Source organism: Rattus norvegicus, chromosome 3 (genome assembly GCF_021556685.1).
Source record: "Rattus norvegicus strain SHRSP/BbbUtx chromosome 3, alternate assembly SHRSP_T2T, whole genome shotgun sequence".
NCBI lineage: Eukaryota > Metazoa > Chordata > Mammalia > Rodentia > Muridae > Rattus > Rattus norvegicus.
The window spans coordinates 35,767,926-35,781,653 of record NC_141536.1 but is presented as its reverse complement, the minus strand read 5'-3'; the positions used below and the strand labels follow the sequence as shown (position 1 = coordinate 35,781,653).

General features: G+C 40.5%; 1 protein-coding gene across 8 annotated transcripts in view; it reads right to left on the bottom strand.

The window, feature by feature from the left end:
* Nucleotides 1–13,402, bottom strand: part of Rif1 (replication timing regulatory factor 1) — a 53,238-nt gene extending 39,836 nt beyond the window's left edge. For 5 of the 8 annotated variants that reach the window (XM_087650595.1, XM_087650598.1, XM_087650599.1 and 2 more), the window contains exons 1-10: nt 13,295–13,402; nt 12,997–13,110; nt 11,893–11,971; nt 9,837–9,933; nt 8,974–9,101; nt 8,795–8,889; nt 7,754–7,943; nt 4,793–4,885; nt 3,376–3,514; nt 1,062–1,213 (exon numbers count right to left, since the gene is read on the bottom strand). In XM_087650595.1, the coding sequence (XP_087506721.1) occupies nt 1,062–1,213; nt 3,376–3,514; nt 4,793–4,885; nt 7,754–7,943; nt 8,795–8,889; nt 8,974–9,101; nt 9,837–9,933; nt 11,893–11,971; nt 12,997–13,100 (1,077 nt within the window). In that variant the 5' untranslated portion in view covers nt 13,101–13,110; nt 13,295–13,402. 8 annotated transcript variants of the gene reach the window in all.
* Nucleotides 13,403–13,728: the final 326 nt, after the last annotated feature.

Sequence of the window (13,728 nt, the reverse complement as noted above, 5' to 3'; positions counted from 1 at the left end):
AACAAAGAGAAAAACAGCCCCAAGTTCAAGAACAACCTGTTTTAAACTATAGGAACGTGCCTTAATGAAAGGGCACCAACAGGGGACAAAGGTTCTAGTACAAATGCACCTTCCAAAAAAGCAATTCACTACAGATATACAAGTCTTTTTTAATGTTTTCTTAATTAGAAACCATCAAAGAAATTGCCAAACAAGATAGGCTTGAATCGGATTAAATTAGTGACAGTAGATATTTTAAACGACTGCTTTAACTATGTCCTCTAGAAATTAGGGGAGGGGGGAAGCATTTTATTTGTATAACCTTATGTATAGCACATTAATGTTAACTAACTGCTAAACATTAAAGTTCATTTTATAAAGAGTGTCTGGAGAGAGAGCTCAGTACTCAACACTGGCTACTCCTTCAAAGGGCCAGGTTTGATTCCAAATGCCCACAGAGGACCTCACAACCATAAGTCCAGTCCCAGGAATCCACGTTTCTCGCCAGCACTGGCAGGCACAGAAGCAGTGCAGAAATACATGTAGGTAAAACACCCAAAAACATAGAAAAATGAGTAATTTTTTAAATAAAAAAACCAAATGCTCTAAACTAATAGGTATGTTGGCATTTGATAATTAGGTTTATAAATGAATCCCCATTTTAGGCCACTGGAGAATACTCTGAATTACATTCGAGGTTTTTTTTTGGTTCTTTTTTTTCGGAGCTGGGGACCGAACCCAGGGCCTTGCGCTTCCTAGGTAAGCGCTCTACCACTGAGCTAAATCCCCAGCCCCTACATTCGAGTTTTTAAAAGCATATAAGACCTTCAAAATACTGATATGTAATGACCAAACAACAAGAAAAAACCTCTGCAATTAGACTGGTAAGAATTAGGAACATATGCCAGGCTTGGTGGTGAATACCCATAATTGCAGCATGCAGGAAGCAGAGACAGATATATGAGTTTGAGGCCAGGGGAATAGACAGAGGGAGTTCCAGCCCAGACAGGGCTGCATAGTAAGACCCTATGCAAAAACAAGCAACATAAAATGTTTAAGTTAACAGTTAATAATTATATTACCTGTTCAAAATTGGCAGGGAGCTGAGGCCCAAGTCTCATCAGTAAATACCACCAGACTTCTAGTTTTGTTAGTGCTAAAGTTTCTGTTCTCACATGGATGGAACTCAAAGGCTGCATTAACAACTTCAGTCTTTTTGCACTACAAAGTATATCTTAAAAGAAAATATGAACACAAGTTAATTACTGTAGCAAAAAAGGTCGGAATAAACTTTTCACTTTGACAAACTCCAGTACAACTAGGCCAAAATCAGAATAGAACCTGTAAGATTAGATACAGTGTAACATAACAGGGTTACTATTCCCACCAAGAATGTGGACATGTGGCAATATCTACAGTATATTTCAGGTTGTTATAACTGAATGGATGCTACTCCATTTAGTGGATTCAAGTCAAGGATGCTCCGATTTCCTAAAAGAAATAGAGGCAAAGAACCATAGTGGCTCATGCCCTGCAGGACACAGGGAGGGACAAGAGGATCAGGAGGTATAAGCCAACAACATGATCAACGTAAGATTTTACCTCAAAATAACAAAAGAAATGGAGGCATGTTTTTACATCGTAACAACAAAGTTTAAAAAAAAAAAAAAATCAACTAATGGCCAGGCAGTGGGGAACACACACCAGGTATCTCTGAGTTCGAGACCGGCTTGGTCTACAGAGTTACAGGACAGTCAGGGATACACAAAGAAACCCTCCCTGTCCCCAAAAAACAAATATACCTATCTACCTACCTACCTACATAGAGCAAGCACCATTACCACTAATGCCATCTAATTTTTAGAAAGTTACATATTTAGTCAGCCTGCGCCCTAGTTTATTTTTAGACTTCAACACAAAAATGAAACACAATGTTGTTTGTCTTATTTGCTAATTCTTGAGATTTGCTTTCATTTTTATGTGTACGTTGTGTATATCTGGGGGAGTATATATCATGTGTGTGCAGATGCCCTTGGAACCCAGAAGAGGGTATCAGACCCTCTGGAGCTGGGACTACCCAAGCAGCTCTAAGCCTTCCAATATGGGCTTGTCTTCTGGAAGAGCAGCAAGCACTCTCAACCACTAACACATCTCTCTCCAGACCCTCAAAAAGCCAATTCTTTAAAAAATATTTTTACTAGATGTGTTCTTGACTTGAGTACAGAAAACTAAGATACAATCTTTGCTCACACATCATTACCACAAGACTTCAGAAGGACTGAGACATCAAAGATAGTGTTTAATGGTGTATCCGTCCTCAGTATTTAACTACTTTATCAATTTGATTATCACTTCTATAAGAAGTCTAGATGTTAAGCCACAAAGATGCAAACATATACTACCTAGGATTAAACTATCTAAACAATCTCCTAGCTTGGTTTTTTGTTTTTTGTGTGTGAGTAGATCCTGGAGCTCACTATGTAGATCAAGCTGGCCTCAAACTTACAGAGATCCATGTGAGTCAACCTCTGGAGAACTGAGATTAGAGCAGTGTACCACCTCTAATCTATAATATTCAACCTATAAAACTTAACTTAGTCTATTAAATATATATATTGATGTTTTTGGCTATTTTCATATATACAGTGTTAAATACTCCACCTGAGCATTATGATAAGGTGAAGACAAGTCTAAAGGAATCCAGTTTGGAACACATTTCTAGAGCTATGAGGAGAAAACTAAGTCATTAAAATCTTCATTCCATGGCTATCACTTTCTTGTCAACTATTGTTTCTATTATTCCTGGTAAGTTGGTTTTTTTCTAAAGTAGTCATAAAATCAAACCTACTGCAGTGACTTTAAAGAGACACATATGACATTTAACTCAGAGTACAAAGTCATAAATAGGTTTTCATTTTGATCAACTTCTGAAATAACAGGTAGGTCATATATTAGCAATTTTCAATGTCTTACACTTATTTACATATTTGTCCCTATTCCCTTAAGGTAAAGTTAATAAGAACTACATTTCAATATAAAGCCCCCCCCCCCCAAAATCTGAACAGTAAATGATACCATGCTAAATTAAAAATTTGCTTAATTTGGGCTACTTAGTTTGGGCTAACTATCTAGTTTAGTTCAACACCAGCCTCAGCGACATTCTTAGAACCTGCCTCAAAATAGCAAAACATGAACAGCAAGATGTACAAGTCTGATGATGTTAAGTGATTTCCAGAACCCACGGAGTAACAGCAAAAGAAACAGACTCCACAAGTGTCCAATATCCTTCTTACCACCGCCCATAGGCCCTTTCCTTCATCACACACCACACCCAGCACACAGACACAACTAAATTTACAAAATAAATGCTGAAAGAACTTAAGACTATTTACATACCTGGGTTTAAAGCAAAATTGTCTATTAAGCTTTTCCAAGCAATGAAAGCTATTTTTTTAATCATGGGTGTCCCACTACGGAAGCCTAGTTCTTCCAGCTGTAACAAAGAATTGATGAAACTCCCACTTCGGTGCAATGTCTAAGAAAGAAGAAAAGGCATCAGAAAGTTACTTATTCACTTACTCTATGTTCTTGGAAATTCAAAATCTAACCAGTAAACAAAAGCTGTATCACTTACAAAAACCTATAGCATGAGTAATAAAGAGATAGTAAGCAAGTTAAACAATTACTATTCTAGCATAGCCAGGATTACTTAATAAGGCTATGTCTCAAAACAACAAACTAGGCAAAAGGGCCAGTGATATGGCTCAGCAGTACAAAAGCTTTTGCTTAACCACACAGAAGGCCTAAACATGGTTGAACGGTTACTGTGTACCCCTTTAATCCCAGAACTCAAGAGGCAGAGGCAAAGACAGGTAGATCTTTATGAGTTCAAAGCCAGCCTGGTCTACAGAGGGACTTCCTGGACATCCAGGGCTGTTACTAAGAAACTCTGTATAGAAAAAGACAAAAACAAAAAAGCCTGAAAACCTGAGTTTGCCCATCAGTGGTAACTGAAAAAACTCCACAAAGTTGACTTGACCTCTGTGCACACATCTACATATCTACATGCAAGTGCATAAACAAGATAATACATTTTGCCAGTTGTGGTGGTGCACTCCAGTAGATCTATTGAAGGAGGCAAGGCAGGAGGATAATGAGTTCAAAGCCAGCCTGAGCTACACATTAAAAACAGAAAATAAAAAAGAGATAATAAATTTCTTAAAATAAACACACCCATCTATTTTTCAGGGTGGAAATGGAGGCAAACTGCTACCTCCTCAGTGAATGCACAGGAGTGTGAGAACGCTGCCTCAAAGAAGGTAGAAGCTGGGCAGACAGTGGCAGAGAGATGCCTTTAATCCCAGCACAGAGGCAGGTAGATCTGGCAACCTGGGTTGGCAAGCTGGGAACCTCACAGTGGAGGAGGAAATAACCCCACCCCCACACCAAGCAGTCCTGATGGGCATTGTATCTCAGTCATACAAATAAATGTAATAAAGAAATAGAAGAACAGGCAGATGGCAACTCATGAGCAACGCCTGAGGGTTGACCTCTGGCCTCCACATGCATGTACAAGCATGCAGACACATAAACTGGGCACATTGGTTCAATCTACAATCCCAGCATTTGGTAGGCTGATACAGGAGGATTGATGCAAATTGCAGGGCTGTGTTTGAGCTTTGTACTGAGTTCCACAGAAGCTTGTGTGAGACACAATAAAAGTAAAAATGCTGTCATGTTCAAATTATGAAAATACTAACTAAATCACTATTCTTTCCAAGATAATCCAAGAATTCCAAGATATTTCACTTACCTTTCCAAGAAGTTTGACAAACAAAGGCCATAATTTTAACACATAAGTCTCATTTTTACTCATAAATAGCTTTTGGAGTTCTGAGATTAATTTCTGTAAACAAAAGTAAAACATTTATCAAATACTCTAAAAGGAAAACATCCATTATCCAAATCTAAGGACTTTTTTTTTTTTGCTTCCCCCTTTGCCCCTCCCCTTCCTAATAACTTTGTACATTAATTTTTTTGAACCAAATAACCTATTCCACAATATACATCCTCTGAAGAAAGCAAAAACTCCAGTACATAGCAATCTGAAGAAGTTTAAAGACAAAGGAAAGCACCTAATTCCAGTAAGTTTAATGCTCAACTGACCATCCAGATGTCCACCAATTCAGGTCACATTTTTCTTACCAGCATTACCTCTTCCTAAAAACTTCAAGCACATCATTAACTAGAATTCAAGTGATACTGTAATAATCTTCTCATACTAATAACTTAAAACCAAGAGCCTTTGAGATGGCTGAGAGGGTGAAAACCCTTGCTCCTCAGGCCTAACAAAAGACTCTACATTAACTAACTCCTAATTTACCCTCTTACTGGGCATGGTGATGCATGCCTTGAATCCCATCACTCAGGAGGCAAAGGCAGGCTGAAATGACTTAAGTCAGGTCTACACAGTGAGTTTCTTATTAAGACTATCTCCAAAAATACAAGTTGTCCTCTGAGCCAAACCATGTACATACATCCTGGCATTCATCATATAATAAATTTTAAAAGCAAATTTAAAAGACATGTTAGGTAATGTATACATTGGCCTATGAGAAGAAAACTATTAGTATAAAAACTGACAATCTGAGACAGTAGTGGGGAGTCTCTGAAGGGCCTATCTTGCTCTAGCTAATCCTTTGCCTCCAATAAACTATGATTTTTAGTCTCTGAATATTTTTTAAGAGGAGGTCAGCTATGAATGACCTGTTACATATTATGAAAGACAAGCTGGCCTTCAACTCAGAGATGATTCACATATCTATGCTTCCAAGTTCTGGGATTACATGTGTGTGCTGTCCTCTGTAAGATGATGAGATGAAACACACACTACCACAGACTCCTATCACGACACTGGTCAGGACATAAAATGCATAGGTCCAAAGTGACCAAACCTAAACCTAAGTAGTCATGTTTGTTAACTGCTGTTTGTGAGTCTATATTTATTCTCTGAAGGACATCATAGCAACAAGAAACTAACATGTCTTACTGTATATATCACATTACCAATAAAAACTTCATGGCCAATAAAAGTGCTACGAAAGTATGAGAACTTAGAATGATTCCCAAACCCATTTGAAAAAAAAAAAAAGAAAGAAAGAAACAAAACAAAAGCGAACAAACATGGTCGACACAGTTGTGCATATCTGAAATCCCAAAGCTGGAAGGGTGGAGAAAAAAGGAACCTTAGAGTGGGGATCTGTGAGTTCAATCTAGACCACCCTGGTCTATGGAGTTTCAGGACAGTCAGTGACACAGAAAAACCCTGGGTCTCACTAGCCATTAAGTTCCAGGCCAATAAAGGTATCCTTTTTTTCTTTTTCTTTAAAGGTAGTGCCTGAGGAGTACAACCGTCCTTTGGAACACATTACATTAAACCAGGCTTCGGGGCATGCGCCTTTAATCCCAGACTCAGGAAGCAGAAAAGTCTGAGTTCAAGGCCAACCTAGTCTATGCAATGAAGTCTCGGGCCATGGAAGAGTGCACAGTGAGATCTTACTCAAAACAACAATCTTACTATAGTCCCCAAGTCCTAGTCCTACGTAATAACGCGCTTTCTCACTCCCTTCTACAAATGAAAAGCTGCCCACAACACCCCCTGAAAACTAGCTGAGTACACAAACCTTGGGGGCCCTTTGCAATCATGACTTTCTCACCTAAAATGAGTTGGTATTATTATTATTATTATTATTATTATTAATTATAATACACACAGCCAGTTCTTAACACTGCTAAAAGGACCTAATTGTGACATTTTCTTCATACTATATATATGCCTTATATAAACCTTACAAGTTTACACAGTAACCAACAAGGCTCTTAGAACAATTCACGTGAAAAAAAAAAAAACAATAACAAAAACCAAAACCGATGTTCAATAAATATTGCCAAGAATACAAGTTGGTAAACTTAAGACCTGAAACAGTAGCTGGAAAACCGTATCACATGAGTTTATAAGCCTTAAGTGTGCATCTGAGAAAAATGAATCCAACATAATTCTTCCTTTCGCAGAATATAATCCCTCTTCTATCACTCATTAGAAGGGATAAAAAATATCTAAACTTTAGCAAAAATGCTTGGATTGACTTATTATATGAGTAATTTGATTAAACTAACAATTCTTTTCTGCATTTGATTCTTTTGTTTTGTGATGTCTAAGATTGTACCCAAGGTTTTTGTGCATGCAAAACTAACATTCTACCTACCACTGGGCTATACAGCCAGTCCAAATCTGTTTTGATTCAAAACAAAACTCCTCAGAGATAGTATAACTAAACCAATGAATTTAGGCTAAATTTTAAGTTCAAGGTAGAAATTCCTAAACTCAGAATTCAGCAAACTCTTATCGTTGGCTTAGAGGGGATTCCACTAGGCTCCTCAAACGGTCCTAGTAACCTGCTGCCACCTTCAAGTGTGGCAGCACATAAAAAAAAGAACTGCTAGTGCTCACTCCCTAGCTCCCTTGCTCCCCCACCCCGACCTCCATTCCTAGATGGTCCTTCTCTCCCTATTTCTGCCCTCCTAGCTCTGCTCCTATCTGCCTCTACCTCTTCTCCAGGTCCTCCCTCCCCTCCCTTCCCCAAACAACCTCCCTTGTACCAGGTCTACCTCGGTGTGACTTCTCAGTAGGACACCTTAACCTGGCCAATCAGGAACTCCCCACCAGCTGCCACATTATATTTCATACCACATACAAAAGAAAGGAAATACTCACCGTAGTCATAAGGTGCTCTGTAATCAAGGCTATTTCTTGTTGTTTCTGAAGCAGCAGTGGCATCCCCATTTCTAGCGCAGTGGCTCCCCGCAAGTGTACTTTTTGTGCTGAGTGAACAACCAATGGTATGACCAATTTGGCCCATCTCACAGACTCTTCTCCCATTTGAACTGGTGCTTGTTCAATTAGCCTACAACGGAGAAACCAATGACACACAAACTTAAAAGAGGAGGTCAAGCTAAATTATCAAGAAGCAAGGGCAGATGAGACATGTCCATAAATCCAACTGTTCAAGAGGCTAAAAAGATCACAAGGTTCAAGGCCTACTTCACTTACATGGTAAGCCAAGTTCAGCCTTAGGCAATTTGATGAGATTCAGTCTCCCATTTTTTTAAAAAAGAAAAAAAAAAAAAAAAAGGCATGGTTTGGGGCACAGCTTAGTGGAAGAGAATTTATTGCCTGCTATGCTCAAATCTCACACTACGAAAGAAATTACCAGGAAAATGAGCATCAAATAGGTATAACACAACCCAATTATTTGAAAATGTATACATGCATATGTTCGGAAACAAGTCAGTCGACATCAGAACACAGTTAAAGCAAACAGCTGGAATAATTGCAAGAAACCTTTGAAAGTTGAAAATAAGCAAAACTGCACTGTCAGCATGTCTGAGTGAGGGACAAAGATGCTCCTGCCGAGGCTCACTTAGAGGACATTTTATTTTGAAAGTCTTACCTCAAAACTTTTAGAACCAACTTACAGATAGTTTTCCATCTTATTACCTTGGTCTAAAGGATAATCACTTCTGGGTTTTGAAACACGTTTTAGACTTTTATGTGTGTGCATGTATGTATACCAGTGTGGCTGTCTACATATTCATGGTGTTTAGCTCAGAGAACTTGCACGAATGGGGTCTCTCACACAGATTTTAGAAGTGAGGTTGTCAGCCCTGCTGCTTAATATCTATCTCATCATCAAATTTACAATCTCAAAGTTCTAAAGCTTGTTTACTCTAATTTATACAAGAATCAACTCCATACCTTATAATAACATTTAATGCTTCAAAATCAACAACAGCAGAATGTATCTCTCCTTTACTTAGTATCACTTCCAACGAATCAATAATACTGGATACCTAAATGACAAAAGCAAACACAAATCAGACGAGCCACAACTGTCTTTTGGACATATAATTCAGACGTCCCAAAACTAGACTCACCATTTTGCTAACAAGTTCAGTAGGAAATGTCTGTTTGGATATTACCCACAGTGCCCTGGTACACACATTTTTGTCTGAACTCTTAATGATACCATTCAAGGTTAATAGCAGTTCTTGAATATTTGTCTCTGAAAAACAAGCATTTTAATTTCATTTACATAGTATAGTTCAATTAAATCTTTAAATTCTCAACTAGAAACATAAAAGTAACAAAGCAGATGGAGATAATGATCACAGACCCTAGAGATGCTAACCAGTATCACTTCTTGACAAAATAAAAATCCTGACCAAAGGAGAAACACACAGTAGCAGACTGAAAACTTTTTTTATCTTATACAACTCAATTAACTAGTCATCTGAGGATGCTAAGGAGTCTTACTTTATGCTATCTTTATTACCTACCCCTCAGTCCCTCTAACAGTGATCTTGTAGGTGTCTTTTACAGTTGCAAACTACCAACTACAGAACAATAGTACTACTTAGCACTTGGAGAGCATCAGGTTCTATACCGAATTACCACTTCCAAACTAACACTTACTAGTGTTATATAAGAACTCTTCATCTCAACAGTTCCTTAGGGGTATGACTACCACATCAATCATAAATCAGATAGATAAATATTAACTTCCAACTTACTATGTTCTACTAAAAAGACTGAGCCAGTAAAGGCCCTTGCCATCAAGCCTAGTTAACTTCAATCCCCAGAACCCACATGGTAGGTATGACTCCTGCACTTAGTATAGGTGCACACGCTCCAAATTAACGTCTTAAGGAGGGCTACAGTTTATCCACAGACAACAGTACTTTAACTATATTCAACTATAAAGTCAACAAATATGACTAGCATTAGTCCATGTACCTACCTGATAATCCTGAGGTAATTCTGGGATTATATAAACAAAATCCCAAGGCTTGTAGAGCAGCACTACTCAGTTCTGAGCTCTGACTGCAAATGTGAGCCTACAAAACAAAATCACATGGACAGCAAAGAAACAGAGTTTCTAGAGTTAAAACCAGCTGCAACCCAAATTCATTGCATTTTAATCCAATCAATCAACCAACCTTTTGGGAGTGGTGAAAAAAAGATAGGGAAGCCTGGCAAAGGAGGAGAACTAGAAAAAGAACGAACTAAAGGGACTGGAGAGAGCAGAACATCTACATTTGGTTCCCAGTGCGCACACACACGGTGGCTCACAACACAACTCCAATCTCTACCATCTGACACCCTCTTCTGTTCTGTGGTCACTGCACACGTGGTACACATACATACATACATACATGCTGGTTAATACCCACACACATAAAAAATAAACAAAACAAAAAAAAAAATCAACTCGAAGAACATTTTTAAGAAAAGACAAAATAACATCTCCCATATCCATGCAAAAACAAAGAAAAGGCCAACAGATGAAAAATGCTAAAATTATTAGACAGAAAACAGGCAACATGGCTCTTCCACAAGGAATAAGTGAAGTCTCAAAAGCAAAACTGACGCTAGCTTTAGAAGGGAGTGCTGCCTTCTTCCTCTAAGACTAGGAAAGGGAAGCAGCCGCTGCAATGCAGCAATTCTCAAGGGTACTATGTATTAGGCACTTTTTCTCTGTCTTAAAAAATGCTTAAGAAATTTGGGACTGGGGATGTACTTTGGTGGGTACAGTGCTTGCCTAGCATGCATGAAGCCCTGGGTTCAATCTCCAGCACTGCATAAATGCAAAGTGGTGGCACATGCCTGTGATCCCAGCACTTGGGAGGCAGGAGGATCAGAAGTTCAAGGTCATCCTCAGCTATCTAGGAAGTCCAAGGCAAGCCTGGACTAGAGACCCTGTCAAAAAAGATAGTAAGAATTTCAATAAGGTCGGGATATTCAGTTCAATCTTTTCATTCTAAAAACAAGATTAAAAAGTGTTGATGGCAGATTATGATCTCACTAAGTGGTCAGATGAGGTTAAGAATACACTCAGTCTGATATTAACTATTTATTATCATTAAACAAGGAAAACAAGTTAACTATAATTTTCTAAAGTGTTAACAATTTCCAAACAAGCAAAATTAGCAAAAAATTAATGTAAATAGAAATAAATAACATGTATTGTGGGGTATGCCAGTGCCAGCCTATAATCCCAATACTTGGAAAGCAGACGCAGGATTGTCACCTAGCTAAGCTACTTGGTTCCCAGGGAACCAAGGGAAAAATCACCCCCCCTCCCCCCAAAAAAAGGATGTGTATGAATACTGTCTATATAAAGAGCAGATCAAAGACAGTTGCCATTTTAGGACAACTTACCCAGAACTATACTTTCAAAATAAACAGATTTGGGGGCTGGAGAGATGGCTCAGTGGTTAAGAGCACCGACTGCTCTTCCCAAGGTCCTGAGTTCAAATCCCAGCAACCACATGGTGGCTCACAACCATCTGTAATGAGATCTGATGCCCTCTTCTGGTGTCTGAAGACAGCTACAGTGTACATATATAAATAAAATAAATACTCAGCTCCAAAATAAACAGATTTTATATTCCAGACAACTGTTTTTATATAAAAGACAAGCTTTGAACTGACAACCCTGGACACTTCAGGCAAATTAACCAATTTCCTAACCTGCAAAGTGGAGCTTTAAAGAGCAGACTGTAGATGTAGCTTAGTGGTTCAGACATGAACTGAAGTGAGAGACACATATAAGGTAACTAATCATCTGAAGAACCATATGTAATCAGAAATGAGGTAATAGTTCCATCAATATAACTGATGCTATTTTGTCTTCAGGGCATTAATAATGCACTGCGTAATGCTATATCCACAGCGAAAAACCATTTTATTAGAAAGCTCATTAGAGTTGCCCCTGGAAGCCCAGATTTGGAAAACTAAGGAAAAGATTTCAAAGGGCTCAGACTGAGGCAGTATGGTGTCATTAAGAAACTGACCTTTAAAACCGTGTACAACCGAGGAAGGTTTTTCTCGATTTCTGCAATAACTTCTTTTCCTTCTTCTCCTGTCATACGACTTTAAAGGAAATAGAGAATGTAAGCTTAGTTGAAAGCATAAACAAAAACAAAAAACTGTCATTTTTAAGGATTATTTTCAGGGTTGGAGAGAAAATACTGTGGTGAGAACACAGAGGCTCTGGCAGAAGACTGGTGTTCAATTCCCAGCACCCCTCTCAAGTGGCTCACAACCACCTGTAGCTCCAGTTCCAGGGCCATCCAACACTTCAGGCTTCTGCAGGCACAGGTACCCATACTGGTAACTGGTTTTTGTTTGCTGGTTTGTTTGTTTGTTTTTTAAGTTTTTAAAGATCACTTTCAAGCCCTTGAAAATTAACCTCTTCCTTTAAAATGGTTCAAGGGTACATAGGAAAAAAATTGTAAATTACACCAGATATAAGTGGCAACTTGCTAAAAGCCTCTAAGCTTTTTAGCCACAACTTTTTAAATCTTTAACAATTTTTTTTATCTTTAGAAAACGGGAACACAACTTTTTAAATCTTTAACAATTTTTTTTTATCTTTAGAAAACGGGAACCCTTTTCCCCAGTCATATTTTCTAATATTACTGTCACCTGACAAAATTTAGAAATTTTCTAAAGTCTTTCAAATAAAGTAAAAACGGGGTTCCTGGCCCTACTTTTTAAAAAGCCAATTCTGGGGCCGGTTTGCTGGCTTGCGCACCTGTAATCTTAATCACTACAAGGCTTAGGCGGAACCACAAGTTCGAGGCCACCGGGGAGCACTGGAGTGAGCCTGACTCAAAGACCCTAACTAACTAAACCCAGAAATTCAGGGCCACCAACTTTCCCACGGCACCCAAGGTTTGCAGCGCGGAGCTCTGCTCTTCAAACTACTTTCAGCTCAAACTTTTCTTTAAGGGCTCCCGTTTGCCGGCTCCTCCCCGAAGAAGCCCTCGGACGCCGCCGCTGCGCCCCGCAACGTCACTCCGTAGGCATGGCCCGGTGCGCCCCAAGCTGCCCACGTCCGCCGGGTCCCCACAGCTAGCCCGTCTCCCGCCCCGTTCCTTTCCCGCCCGCCTCACCTGGTCAGAGTTAGGTAGGCGTCCGTCTGCTCTCCGGGAGACACCGAGGGGTCCTCCCATGTCTCCAGAAGCGGCTCCAGGGGGCTACGACCTGGGGCCGTCATGTCGGCCACCCTGAAGTGAGGCCGGAAGACACCAGTGACCGGTGGCACAGCCCGCGCGGCGCCCTCACCTGCACGCCGGGCCGCGCGCCCGCTCGCAGGCCGACCTCCCGCCCGCCGGGCTCCGGCCGCCGCTTCCCAGGCAGCACGGCCGCGAGGGGGCAGAGGCGGAGCCGGCCGAGACTCCCGCTCCTCACCCCACGCGGGAAGTCCGCTCCGCCGCTCTCTGCCCCGGGACGCCGTTCGCTCCCGGCTCGCGCTTATTTACTCACGCGTGCAGCCCGCTCCTCCACGACCAAGATGGCGGCGGGGGCGGGCCCAGCGGCGCGCGGGAGCCGGGCAGGCCTGGCGGGAGAGGCTCGAGCCAATCCAACGGGCGGTGGCGCGCCGGGCTGCTCGATGGCCTGCTGCCCGCCCCCGCCCCCGGATCACCTCGGGGGGCGTGTATCGCCTCCTGCAAGGGGTACAAATTGGTGATGTAGATTAGTGCCCAGCTCCACCTGACTCAGTCTACTCATCAGACCAAGTTTGCAAACTCCCAAATGCAGTGCTCTCAAAATGAGCAAACAAAACCATTTGATTGAGAGTGAATGGCAGGCTGTTGGGCTTGTTTTGTGGTTGTTATTGGGTT